Source organism: Anneissia japonica, unplaced genomic scaffold (assembly GCF_011630105.1).
Source record: "Anneissia japonica isolate Jap-2015-1 unplaced genomic scaffold, ASM1163010v1 scaffold685_len2926416_cov193, whole genome shotgun sequence".
Lineage (NCBI taxonomy): Eukaryota > Metazoa > Echinodermata > Crinoidea > Comatulida > Comatulidae > Anneissia > Anneissia japonica.
Window position 1 is genome coordinate 1873267 of NW_022692922.1, and position 15092 is coordinate 1888358.

Consider the following 15092-nt stretch of genomic DNA (forward strand, 5'->3'; position numbering starts at 1 on the left):
TACTATATATAACATATAAACACATAGATTTTATACATCATAATATATAGGCCTAATATGATATTATATATATCATGATAAAGTAAGTGCAAACGATGCTATTGATTTGATGTATATCGTTAAAAATTAAATTTTTACCTTAATTCAGGCCCAAAGTCGAAGTATTCTCAAGAATGACAACATCACCAAATCACAACAAAATAAAAATAGAGCCACGGTGTTTGTGAATGCACTAGATTTATTATATCAGCTACCATGGTTGACTGACGTTTGTCACCGATTGTCGCAGCCCACATAAGTATTTCAAACATGTCGGAGGATTCGCAAACTTGTTTTACATTGTTTGTTTTCAATAGACTAAGAATTGTATTGTAAAACTATTAAAGTTGTACTATTGCTGATTGTGCAGGCTTAGTTTTATGCAAATCAGGTGTGGTTAGTATTGACGCATTTTCACGCCTACAATAACACGGAACATACGGTATCTACAGTTGGCGGTACCGGTGGCCGTTCAGTTCATAGAGAAATATGTTCCAATTTTGTGACGTGAGGAAATACCTCTCACTATATTGACTGGCCACGGGCACCTTCGGGCTCTACAACATACGCGGGTGACCTCAGTTGGGAGTCCAGGGCAAATTTACCCAATGGGAGTGACGATGAGGAAGTTCCAAAGCATTCACTATAGGTGTTTAAACATCATAATCCCGTGATTACGTATGATTTCGACAACATAAGAGACATGTTTAGCAAATATACCACCACTAACAAATTACTGGGTACAGATAACTCCCTTTATATGGGTTTGAATGGCTTTGGATATTCGTCTCTAATCTGGCCCCTTTACATCTGTCCGTGGTTTGATTGTATCTGTGATATACCAAATATGCCCGATACGATATTTACATCACCGATCCTATTTCAACACCGTAACTATTATGTCGTTATATAAACACAGTGCTAGCAGCAGCAATGATTCCGAAGTTACTTTCATCATAATACCAACTGCGATGTCTGAAGTAAGCTTTACTTTACCTCTCAGCCACTTGAGATGCTTTACCAGATGCTTTGCCAGATACAATCTTTAAATCATTGTTCATTTATTCGAGAACTGTTTTTATTATTAGTTATATTTATAATAACACAGTTGTATATATAAATGTATAAATCCAGATGACACGGAACAAGGGGTGTTGCGTTATGGAGAGTAATGTGTGACTGGAAATGTCTGCCAATTGGTTGTTACCATGCGCCAGTGATGTTGGAGTACAGCAAGATGAAACTATTTATGTAATGCATAGATAAAGTTCGGGGTTTGTCGGGTAGTAAAATGATTATTGTACATTTAAAGTGCTCCCTCCATGCATAAATGTAAGCTAAATTACGGTGAATAATGAGCGAAGATATGGTGACAACTATTACGAAGTTCCCTCTTTTCAAGAGGGGATGCAAATGCTTTGTGAAAATGAGTACGCGGCGGCCCGCGGTACTCATTTTCACAAAGGAATACACTCAGCTGGTTAGCTAACAATAGGCCTATGCAAATTTACATGAACACCTGGTAAGAAAGGCGCAATCACGTTCTGTTGCCTAGCAAACGTCTGTACTGTAGCGTGTGGGGGGTGGGGCTAGCCTACTGTACTGATGTACTGTGTATAGCAGGGGACGATGAAGCATAATATGACTAGGCCTAGGCCTAAGTAGACAGTACAATTTTATGTGATAGAAAGTACACTTTCGAAAGAAATAAATTAAAATTAAATAAAAATTACCTAGGGCCTAAGAATAATTCGGTTGCAGACGTACCTTAATTGTTTAAGTATTATATGCTAACTATGCAGCTCGTGTAGCCATAGCTAGACGAGGTACTCATGTGCAAAGCAGTGGTGTTTGTTTATCCATGAAAAAAGCACGCCGGGAAAGTTTGCTTTACCAGGAAAGGTGACGTAATCTAGCTTATGACGTATACATGCTAACTTTAGCGTGAGTGTGACGTCACCAAAAAATAAAAATTTTCTATTATAACAAAAATATTAATAACTACAAGGTTTGTGGGCGTAAATTCACTTAATACAAATTAAGGGTAGCACCATCTACTTGCTATACAAATTACAGCTCCCATTGACGTCTCAATCGAGAAATACGGGTAGCTGAAGTTTTTCTCGAAAATCTGACTACAAAACCAAATCGAAATTCACGTTCCACTTCTGAGTCTGAGTTGCTTCGCACACGCCGCTGAGGGCGGCATTCCGGGAACCCTGCGTCAAGTAGATAATAATATAGTTCTCAAATACATAGGAACATAAAAATATGTTCCTATCTTACTGCTAACAGCTGATTGTGAAACTTTAAAATTCGGATGCACGATCATGCCATGATAGTTAATATAAAAACTAATGGTTCGAATATTACTAGTTGCGTACACTAATGCGACAGACATTGAGATCATTTAGCAAATATAGAAACGATATAAAATTCAATGTATATATAAAATGTAAGAGAGTACAAAGATATATATATATATATACATATATATATAAATATATATATGTGTATATATATGTAAATATGTATATATGCTGTCTCTTATACACATCTAGATGTGTATAAGAGACAGGTCTGTAAGTGATGTTCATCGTGCCTTTAAACAATACTGCGATATTAACAAAATAGAAATAAATAAATTAAAAACTAAAGCTATGGTGTTTCGAAATGGAGCAGTGTTATGAAGAGATGATAAATGGTATGATGATAAATGGTATAATGATAAGGTTAAGCTTGAATTCGTTAAAGAATATAAATATCTATGTTTTAATTTTAATTTTTAATGGAAAATGGAGCATCATGTCGAAACGGCAGGCAGGAAAGTAGAAACGAGTATAATTGTTTAACGTAAGAAATAAAATGTCAAACTTAAGGTTTACATCTGCAGAAATAAAATTACAACTATTTGAAAGACAAGTAATTCTAATATTATTGTACTGGCCTGAACTTTGGGGATATAAAGACTGCAGACATATAGAATTTGTTTGAATGTCCAACAACCATGTCCAAATGAAGGTGTGATAAATAAATGAATTGCGTAATTTTTAAAAATAGCTTTTAACTATTTTTCACAAAGAATTTTAGATGTCGAAATTCAAAAATGAAATCTTATAACAATGTTATTAAGCCCAAAAATATACGTGAAAAAAATGTTTATAATTTATTTTCGAGATACAGAACAATAATTTCACGTTTTAGGTTATCTTGCCATAATTTTTCTATTGACATGGGACGACATATGGACGTTGATAGGGAAAATAGAATCTATTTTTTTTGCGACTCTTTAACTTAAAAGATGAAATTAATTTTCTATTTGTCTCTCCATTTTATAAACACATTAGAAAGAAATATAAACCTAAATTGAATGTATATTCCTTAAAAAATATATTTGTTAATAGAAATGTTGATAAAATTAAGTATTTAGCAATGTATTTAGAAATTAAAAATCATTTGAAAAAAGGAACGTCTGTGTGTCCGATGATTTTGATTTTATTTTGTGAAATGGGCCGGAAACCATTTTGAACTGAAATAAAAGAAAAATTATTTTGGATTTAACTTGCTCATTTTCCAGTAACATATAAGTTAATAACACCATGGAAATTAGTGGATGGAAAATGTGTACCCTAGTTAATTTGATAATTATATTAAAAATAATAAAACACTTCGTGTGCCTAAAAGTGTTTCTATAATTTTTCGCTGTAAATTTATGGGTTAACAATTTTATATATACATAGTAATATTCAAAGTGTTTGCAAATACACAGGTCATTAAACGGGCGTCGATAGTTTTTCATTATCCTCTCTGCCACACTCGCATAATGTACACAGTGTTGCTAGTATAATCAGAATCTAGAAGTAATAGAAAAGAGAAACGTGAACAATTTTGATATAAAAGATTTATTAAAGTCTCACAAGCTGTAGAAATTATTTGTTTTCTCTCCGACGATTAATGGCTTTTTCTCCCCGACGGTGGAAAGTGGATTCACCTCTCTCACCGGCACCACCCCTGTCTATATGATTGATGTACTTGATTTATGTATCAAATGGGTTTTAATAATAATAATAATAACAATAATAATAATAATAATAATAATAATAATAATAATAATAATAATAATAATAACTAGAGAGCACTCAGATAGTGCATGCCTCCACCCACATCATAATTCTGCTCAGTATAAATTTCCGACGCATATTGTCCTCATAAAAAATGATGAAAAAAAAAAAACAGGGGCAAAAACATACCCTAATGCCAACTTCGTTGGCGGAGGTAATAATAATAATAATAATAATAATAATAATAATAATAATAATAATAATAATAACAATCATAACAATCATATATAATAAAAAATTGCCAATATGGAAAATATTTTTCCTCAAAGTCAGCAAAAGGCGGTTTTCATTGATAATACACTTTTTTATAACAACAAATTTTTTAACCACAGTGAGTCTGAAATTGCTCTAAAAATAATAACAAAGAAGAACAAGGCTGAGGTAAAATATATGATTCTTATCCTGCTTTTGATTCTGATTCAAATTCTGATTCCTTTAAAAAACTTGAAGTAAAGTATTAATGTTTATAAGTGTATAGGCCTATCAATATTATATATACTTCATTGATGGGAGAAACACAAAATACTCGGCTGGGCTTGTGCTGAAATTCATAATTCCCCTTAGTGTGTGTAAATATAAGTACAAACTAAGAACATTTTAAGCTTGGAAATGACCAAAAAAAGAAAAGAAAAAAAAACATTGGGCAAACTTTTAATGGTTCTTATAACATCTTATTCAATCAAGCATGTTCCTTACCATAACACCACTGTACACAAGAACTACAACGAACAACCCATTGATAAAATCCTTGATACCTCTGATGAAAACTTCCTCACATCCCTAAAAAACAAATACCTGTCACGAAAATTGCTTTATTGCAAATTCAGGTTCAGTAACTACATTATCGATTGTGTAAGATCCAATTTTGTTTCAGTTTGTAAATTAGCCACCACTGTAATTTCATCGACTTTATGGAGCATACATACCGTATTTAAAAGAGCCTAACTTGTCTTTATCCAGACAACAAAAGATTATGAATCGTCGTTCGTTCGTTAGTTATTCAATCATTAGTTTCGCTATCATTGTATATATGTTTTTAAATTTTCTTGTTTTTGTATTTTATCTGATTTGAGATTTTCCGAATAATTCCATTCATTCATTCATTAACACGTTGAATAAAAATTCTAGATAAAAACATTGGTTACAAAATATGGGAAAACGAAATTTTTGTTTTCAAAAGAGTGTTGAACTATTATTTTTTTTATAAATTATTAATAAATCACAATAACATATATCATTACTAAGAAAATTATTATTTGAATTATCATCATTAACATGATTATTTATAATAGTAAACAAGTACACCAATATGGGAAAAAGAGATAAAAAAATATACTTATTGAATTGCACAAATTAAACTTATAGAAATATAAACATTATTACGTTCACTTTTTATCGATTTAATTATTAAAATTATTATCATTACCATGTAAATATCATTATCATTTAAATGAAAAATGGAAAACAAAAAGCAATAGAAATGTATACTGTATGATTGTGCAGTATACGAATGTAAATTGCATATTATTTACATTGCCTGGGCAGAAAATATTGAATACATTAAAATGTGACATAAAAAAAAAACCACGGAGAAAAAAACAAAAGCAAAAGCAAAAAAATAAAACATCATTGATCACATCAACTCTGAGCTCATTCTGACATCACTCAAGTTTTCAGTATTGAGTCGTTTTTTCAATTTACTTACAGTAATTGATAGAAAAATACATGACTTTTGCATATATCATTACTTAGAAAATTATTATTTGAATTATTATCATTAACATGATTATTTATAATAGTAAACAAGTACACCAATATGGGAAAAAGAGATTAAAAAAATATACTTATTGAATTGCACAAATTAAACTTATAGAAATATAAACATTAATACGTTCACTTTTTATCGATTTAATTATTAAAATTATTATCATTACCATGTAAATATCATTATCATTTAAATGAAAAATGGAAAACAAAAAGCAATAGAAATGTATACTGTATGATTGTGCAGTATACGAATGTAAATTGCATATTATTTACATTGCCTGGGCAGAAAATATTGAATACATTAAAATGTGACATAAAAAAAACCATGCAGAACAAAAACAAAAGCAAACGCAAAAGCAAAAAACTAAAACATCATTGATGACATCAACTCCGAGCTCATTCTGACATCACTCAAGTTTTCAGTATTGAGTCGTTTTTCAATTTACTTACAGTAATTGATAGAAAAATACATGGCTTTTGAACGTTGGTCAACCGGTTTGAAATGTTGGATGTCGATCATATTTCTGTGCAAATTTAATAAACTCTATACGATCACATAATTTGTCTATATTCAAAACGATTTGATCACAATGGTCGTATTGATTTCCCAAAATAATCCCGAAGGCTCTTTTTTCTTTTAACCTTTTCAAGCATGTTACTCAGTTCAAAAGCATGACCAGCATTCCAAACAATGGCAGCGTATTCAAGAAGAGATCTTACATAGGTCTATCCCTTATAAGCAATAATTAACACTTCCCGGATAATAGTGAAAATAAAACGCTTCCCATTGGCTCTTTCAACCAAATCAAATATGTGTGTTCTATTTAAGATAATTAGTGATTTTTTCTTGTACTGGCACATTGTTGATGGTAGTATGTGGTATTAAAGTGGTGTTTTCATGAAGCATACTTGCATACACTTATTCTCATTAAGAAACATACCATTATTTAAAACTGTCCAATTTTCCAGGGTATTAACTAATTGTTGAGCATTAACTCTTGAGTTTCTACACTTCGAGTTCACAATCAGGGTAATTTAACATCGACATATTTAAGAACTATAGATTGTTGGTTTTTAAGATTAATTAAGGCATCATTGATCTGGACCATACAGCAAACAGGGCCTAGTTTCGTCCCTTGTGGGACACCCTATATTCAAAGTCTTTGGTTCAGATAAAGTACATTGCATCTGACAGATTTGCTTTGATTATTTAGGAAACCCCAAATCCAAGGTAGAGGGGAGGCATTACCATTAAGATCAATGAGTTTGTAATACATTATAATTTAAGAGGTCGTCTTTAGAGAAGTCTGTAACAACTACAGAGCTGTGTGCTTTAGCAATGTCAGAATGACAATTTAGATTGTTAATTAACTTAATTTGGCGATGAAAGGTGGGCATGGCACTTCTGTTTTCAAATTTGTTTTCGTCGATCTTGTCTTTAATGTTGTTACGATGCCAGTTCCATAGAACATGTTCTGCTGTTTTGGTAAAGTGATAAGCTAATTATATTGATCTAAGTTTGTTCCATGTGGCTTGTAAAGTTATGAGTATTTGTAAAACTACTCGACTTTCTTCCAATGGCTTGGGCTTTGTTCTCATTAAAAGAGGAATTAAGACCACAGGTAAATTCATGAACAATGCAGACGAAGGCCTATCGAGTCCAGATGCTTTAGTCTGGTTTATTCGTTTTTCAACCTTAAAGACTATTCTATAGCGGCTGCTTAGACGGTAGATGCGCCTGATAATATTTTAATACTTGAGTTGACTAGTTTATTTATTTGTATTCTATATTTATCTATTAGAAAATCAAACCCATTATTAAAAATGATGATGATGATGACGACGGCGGCTGGGGTGACAACGACAATAATACTAACTTACTAAACATGTCATCATTCGTGATCACTGCGCATAATATGCCTTATTATGGATTAGTTCTTAGGTTTTGTATTCAACTTATCAGACCTACAACACTGAGATCAATGTCACGCTAGACAAAGTAAAAAATCCGGCCATGCGCTGCGCTGCTGGTAGTGGGCGGACGCGCATGAAGAACGCAATGCGAGACGAAAAGGCGCGTGCAACGGATCATTTTAATGACAGTCCGTTCTGTCTTAGCAGATGGCATTGCTTTACAGTGCGCCCTGGTTTTTGTAAGTGATAGTTTTGATTACCTGTGTGTGGATGTCGTCAGTGCCAGGTAATGCCCTCTCCACACATCCAATGTACATATCTCGACAACAGGTGATTGGTATTGAACCAATAGCTTGCAGCCAGTCTTCTGTATTGTTGTCATTGTGGTAACCACAACATAATAACTACAATTTTAAGTTGAACAGATAATTACTATAAAATAATTCCTTATTTGATAGTTGTTAACTAAGCTAACTTAATAGCTTTCAATTAAAAATGAAATCAATAATGCGTATTTATGTTGCCAATTAACAGACAAATAAATAAATCGGTTTCTGTTATATGTTGCTAATCTGATCTGAAAAAATTAGATTTTAAAGGTTTCAGATTTTATGACAGGCAGTATAATATTCAAATTCCAATTAAATAATGCTGTATTTCTGTAAAATTGATTGATTGGTAATGCATCACATCCAAAAGAAAACGAATAACAGCAACCACTAGGATAAAAATATAATAATTATTGTTATAGGTTATGTATGGCGTTATCATTTGACATTCATTGTATCGTTTTATCTCCTTTAGTTGTATACCATGCTTATTTTCCATTACTGCGCGGTTTGTATAGATCTTTTGCGGGTTGTGTGGAAAATGGTTATACTGTATAAATTTTATTAACTTTTTTCATCATAACATTTAAGTTACCATTCCTTCTTTATTTATGCCGTGCATACAAATTGTAGGGCCTAAGCCTAATTCATATGACTAGAGCTGTCACTCGATAGAGTGCATATTTCCGCCCTGTTCCTGGTCGACTTTTTAAATTTCTGTGATTTTGACCATGTTCTTTGGTCTTACAGACAAACAACGATAAGTAGATTACCTAATTGGCGAAGGAAAATATACATACATTACTTTGCCAAGAATTCCAGGTGTCCGTCAATCGCTTCAAATCCGGATTTTCAACGTGACCAAAGTAACGCATGCTCATAATAGTCTCATCAGCGAATCCGGCAAGAAGTTCAGTTTTTCCAAATGAAAGAAGTACAAATGCTGCTACGAGAACCAGTAAAGATACGAACATCACAAGTGAATTGTACTGAAAAAAATAAATTGTCAGAAAAACTATATCTTCATTTATTTTTTTTGCATATACCAATATGTATACACGGAAACAATGACAGGAACAATTTTTTTAACATTACAGAGAATCGCATAATATAACAGAAATGAACGTAATTCATATATTTTTGTTTATTTCTGTCATATTGTACAATTCTATGTCATTTTTGACCTTATATATACACATATATATAAGGTATATATATATATATATATATATATATATATATATATATACACTCAAATAGGTACTTATACTATGCTGAAATATATAGGAATACGATATATATATATATATATATATATATATATATATAAATCAAGGTATCCGTTAACACTGTTAAATCATATATAAATCATCAAAGAAAGGTAAATACAGTGTTTGAATATATAATATATATATATACTTTACAGGGAATGCAGTATGGAATTCCATTTTAATTCAAAAATTGGTTTCGATGAATGATTAAAGTAACAAAACCGGGAAACATTATATCATATGATTTATGTATTGCCATCTCTTATTAAATTGTGTTAAACTTTGTTTTCTCTTGTAAACAAGTTTTTCCATTTTGTGGGAATAGTTGAACTCTATTTTGTTTAACTTCCTTAATTTTACAGGTAAAAATATAGAACTTAGTAATAAGTAGTATAAATAACATCTTATTCCCTCCACACTTCAAGTCAAATAGCATGGAAAATTTATTAAGGTCAGTATTGACCAATGTTTTTAAACATAACCAAATATCTCTAACATTATATACAAGCCTATAGTAGGAGCAAAATATTTCTGTACTACTCTTACAGAAAGTGCACAAAGATGAAATATCTTCAAACTTCGAAACCATTTCACTTGTTCCAAATATTCTGTGAATATTGTAATATTGGAAGTATTGTAACTTAGAATCAGAGGTACATTCAAAATGTATTTTATATAGCAAAAACCCAGTCGAAATTAACAGGGATTGCAGTATGTGAATTTCATTTTAATTTAGAGATTGGTTTCGATAAATGCTTATTTTCTAACATAGGGGCGTACTACATATGTGGTTTGGTGTTTTCTTTTTTGTCAGAAAAGAAGCAATATTTCAAAAAGTCAGTTCATAATGGTTTTCGTTTTCAATCTATTTGTCAACCATTTTGATACAAGTTTATAATTTATTTATAATCTACATTAATTGAGAAACCTCTAATTCCTTAAATTTGATAGATCGTTATGTGGTATTGGAAGTAAGGTAATTAAACCCCTTCGTTGGGAGTCAAAACATATGATAAAATATACATCTCTTTATAAAACTTACGAATTTCACCAAGAATTTGATTTTGTTTTATGATATTTCCATTTTTTGTAGTTATAGTCTTTTCATTAAAATTTCGTTTCTCGAAATCAGTGGTTCCCAACCTGGGTTCTGCACAAACTCATTTGGGGGTGGGGGCGTCAAGTCAAAGCGGCCCGCGAAAATTTTGGTGTTCCGCAACAAAATGTGGGGGTCCGCTAGATTATTAGAACACCTCTTTCATGATCTCATTTTTTCACAAATGTGTGATCATGCCTTGACAAAAATTAAATACATTTGACAGGCATGACTTCGTTCACTTTTTAACTGGCATTATATTTTTATTCCAATATTTTATTGGTGATCTGATAGATTATTTTTTATGTATTATTGATGTAAAGATATTTAGTATAGGAGAGCCACTTGATAGCGGCAATCCTCAAGTAATGTACATTTTGTTTCCACGTTTTCTCTTGTAAATTGCTTTTACCTGGATATTAAATGAATTTTGGAAAAAGTCAGGAGAGAGCCCTAAATTTAACAAAATTATGAGTAAATGAGGGACGACAAAATATTAAATTCAAGTTTTGAGTCTGACAGTGTCATTTTCGGCCATCTGGAAGTGCCATAAACATACAAATTTCTTACCTCAGCGTAACGTAAATCACCTATCTGTAAAATTTACTATCTGCACCCTCCTCCTTCCTGTTTATGTCCAATTCCAAGATCTAAGATGTCGTAATTTGGCTAATCTTATTGGTTGAATATCAACCACGAATCTTCCTAAATTTTACAAATTTAAGATTAAATGAGGGATGAAATTACCTTCAAATTCTGAATCTGATAGTGCCATTTGCGACCATCTAGAAGTGTCATAGACATAAAAAATGATGTTGGTAGTTTCTATTTCGAATTCCAGAATTCGCCACTGTTTAATGCTGTACTTTCATGGCAAATCATGTTCTATCTATAATATTATTGTTGGGATATGTTCTATCTATAATATTATTGTTGGGATATCTATTATTATTGTTGGGATACGGACAATGAGTAATATTTAAACAATTTAAACATGGTGGTCCGTAAAGACTTTTGACATGTCCAGAGGGGTCAGCAAACGCAAAAAAAAAAAAAAAAAAAAACCACCGCTCTAAATAAAACAATAAACTTTGTAGGTTTTTTGCTGTCATTGATCCAATTATTTTCTAGGATATATAGTTCTTTCTCATTATTTGTTTCTAATTTAGTTTTTTATTTGCTTTTCTAATTGTATACGTTATATATTAAACTTTTAAAAGCTCCCATTTCATACCAGGATTAAGGCTTTCGGATTTGTTTAAAGAAGCATGCATGTAACAATGAAATCATCGTCATTTAATAAAGGCACATTGAATTTCCACCATACTTTGTCCCCGACCGTTGAATGGTCATTTTCATGACCATGAGATATTCCAGTTTTTGAAACGGTATTGGAAATATGCTTGAGAAACAAATCTAATCTACATTGGATCCATTGTTCTCTACTGTTATTTTGTATTTGAATTATCTTTTTCGCCAAACATCAATCAAATTTAGTTTATTCATTATTTTTAAAATGGTTTTTATTTTGCCTGCTTGACAACCACCTTGTTTGTCTAAAATAGGATTGATCACGTAATTTAAGTCCCCCAAAAAATAATATTTTCAGAACTGAAATTATCAATTTGTGCTTTCAGTAATTTACCTTCTCTCTGCCAAGTGGAATTATCGGTGAGCTTTACAAATTTGTTGGTGTCACACTGAAGATGTTCATAATGCAAGTGTTTTGTGTTCCACACAAAAAATAAATGCGGATGAATTTTTCATGTTGATTTTGCGATAGGTCGTGAGAAGAAATATCGTAGGCGCCGAAAACATTAGCCTATCCAACGCTGCTGGCTAGGCCTATACTTACCTCGATTTAGGTTCTGTTATCACACATAAAAACGGCCGACATGATATTTTCCGTTGCTAGTATTGACACTTGTAAAATATAATATTTCATAGGAATTATTTCAACTTTGTTAAAAAACTGATTCTGACTGAGATTTTGACACTTAAACAAACATATCTCAGCCTAACCGAACGACCGCATTGTGCGAGATGCGAAGTACAAAAAGTAATCTTATTAGAGAGGGCGTTCGTTATTGACTGTATAAAGAATACATAAAAGCGAGAGTATTCCAGTGGATGCGATCTACAACCTCTGAATTTGCCTAGTAACGATGAATTCGTCGAGAAAATGGTAATATTTTATGAGAAATAGTCTGTATTTCTCATTTTTTTTTATTCTTTTGCGTAAAACTAAAATTCATGCCAATATTTGTCCATGATTTATAATAATTGGAGTAATGCAAATGCATATTTTCTAAAAAAGGTCATTTTTAGTGAAATTTTGCCGGGAATGGGGCTTTAAACATCTCTCTTAATTGACTAAGTGTTATTATTATATTATTAAGTTGACAGTAGGATGAACATTCGTTTCACTTACCTTTTCCTAAATCCTGTTCAATGATCTAACATTCAGCACAACTCTCTGAACCCACGTTGTGTCGTTGTTGTTTGTTTTGAAAAGCATGTGGCGGCCGCATCACTCTTTGGGCATCGGCCTAAAACACTACGCCATTAAAGTGGAATGATACAAAATTCCAGGCCTAGGCTTGGCCGGCTCTAGTTTGTTATAATATTATGGATTCGTAAAAAAAATTCTCTTCACTTCGGTATAATATTCTTGCAGTTTAATTATGGGTTCGACAACAATCATGAATATTAATATGTATGTGAATATTTATGATACGTTATGTTGTTAAAAAATAATTAAAAAAAAGTTAGTCCAATTGAGGGCGTAGTTTATTTAATATGGAAGGCCACATTCACATTTTTTAAACTCTCATGTATTTATAGTTCTTCTTCAGTTTTTTGTGAAACTTGTATGATTAAAAATACTCTGTAACAGTTACGTATTTATACTTTATCAAAATGCATTGCCATATTAGTAATTATTAGTGAACGTATCATTTGCTAATAAGTTTTGTAGAGACGAAAATGGCGTATCATGGTCTTGTGACATCACTTCTCGAGGTAAACAATCGATGGTTACAAGCGGCTAAAATCTGGTTATAAAAGTTTGCTTTTTTTCCTTAAATCCCACTTGTTGTTCGACGCAACATCAAGATATGATCTTTCCAATATATAAAGGACCTATGGTATGAGTTTCGTTGAGGTAGGAGGTCCGTAATTGGGCCGAATTTCCGTAGTAACTACGGACGTTCCGTAGTACTTGAGAACCCTGCACTTTCGATTCCACTCAGTGCATAGGACTTTGCGGTGAATTTCAATGACGTCATCTTTGTCTCAGCGTATCAACGTCCCAGTGTATCAGCGTCTCAGTGTATCAGTGTATCAGCGTTTATAAGACAACGAGCTAACACAAACACACCAAGAATGAAACACCCTATAGCACTCGCCTGAAGCAATCATAAATAAATAGAATGTTCTTATTTGTCCTAATAGTACATGTTAACGCAAATTCATCATCATCATCATCAGCAGCTGACAGCTTCATCATCATTATCATCACCATTTAGCATTATCATCTTACTCCTCCTCCTGATTATTACTCACCATCATCATCCTAATCATCAACAAAGTCATCAGCAATACCATCATCATCATCATTGTCGACGCCTTCATCATTGTCATTATTATTAACATTACCTCATCATCATTTTCAAAATTATTTTCACTATTAGCAATGATATATAAAATTTTATCATTAACTTGGTCATATATTGACAACTTATAGAGGTCTATGCATGTGGGTGTTGTTTTGTGCCAAGTACACTCTGTTTCGGCCGACATTATGCTGACCGCTGGCCATCAATCTCTTCTGCGTCGTCGTTTGCTGTCGTTCGTGGAAAGAACCTCTTAAAGACTGGTTTCCTTAAAATCGCTACAATCGTTGCGTACTGCGTAGCAGTCGCTGACGCAATCGGGAAGGCTTCTCAATTAGCCATTTTGAGCAAACCAGGCTTCACTAGCTAAATGATCCGTCGCATGACCCTTTTTGTGTTGCGTTCTATTGTAATCGATCGCCCGATCGTCGGCAGGCACAGCAAAGCTTATTGATTTATTGCAATTAGGTAGTGGGAGTTATATAGCGCATAATACCAAAGTCTAGCGAAAAGAAAAGAATGAAAATCAAAATTAGGCCGTGAATCAATCCAGCTGCTAAACTAACCCTGTACCAAAAATGGCATATAATAAGCGGTGAAGAGGTCTACTTACAAAGTAAATGACGCTGAAAAACATAGCAGAGCATTGTAAGCAGAGGTACTCAACTATACCTGCCATCACATCTAGATGTGTATAAGAGACAGCATTTTTTAAACTCTCATGTATTTATAGTTCTTCTTCAGTTTTTTGTGAAACTTGTATGATTAAAAATACTCTGTAACAGTTACGTATTTATACTTTATCAAAATGCATTGCCATATTAGTAATTATTAGTGAACGTATCATTTGCTAATAAGTTTTGTAGAGACGAAAATGGCGTATCATGGTCTTGTGACATCACTTCTCGAGGTAAACAATCGATGGTTACAAGCGGCTAAAT

General features: G+C 32.4%; 2 protein-coding genes across 4 annotated transcripts in view; both read right to left on the minus strand.

Moving 5' to 3' along the window:
- Nucleotides 1-1953, minus strand: part of LOC117100521 (tetraspanin-9-like) — a 14457-nt gene extending 12504 nt beyond the window's left edge. The window contains exon 1 of one of the 3 annotated variants that reach the window (XM_033240269.1): nt 139-1752. The gene's annotated coding sequence lies outside the window, so the exon portion shown is untranslated. Of the gene's footprint in view, nt 1-138; nt 1753-1806 lie in introns of those variants that run through there. The other 2 variants (XM_033240270.1, XM_033240268.1) reach the window with 2 other exon arrangements.
- A 691-nt stretch (nt 1954-2644) lies between these two features.
- LOC117100475 (MAM and LDL-receptor class A domain-containing protein 1-like) overlaps nt 2645-15092 on the minus strand; it is a 17702-nt gene continuing 5254 nt past the window's right edge. The window contains exons 7-12 of the mRNA XM_033240177.1: nt 12183-12237; nt 11285-11322; nt 8971-9159; nt 8102-8245; nt 4857-4940; nt 2645-3893 (exon numbers count right to left, since the gene is read on the minus strand). Of these exons, the coding sequence (XP_033096068.1) occupies nt 3813-3893; nt 4857-4940; nt 8102-8245; nt 8971-9159; nt 11285-11322; nt 12183-12237 (591 nt within the window). The 3' untranslated portion in view covers nt 2645-3812. The remainder of the gene's footprint in view (nt 3894-4856; nt 4941-8101; nt 8246-8970; nt 9160-11284; nt 11323-12182; nt 12238-15092) is intronic.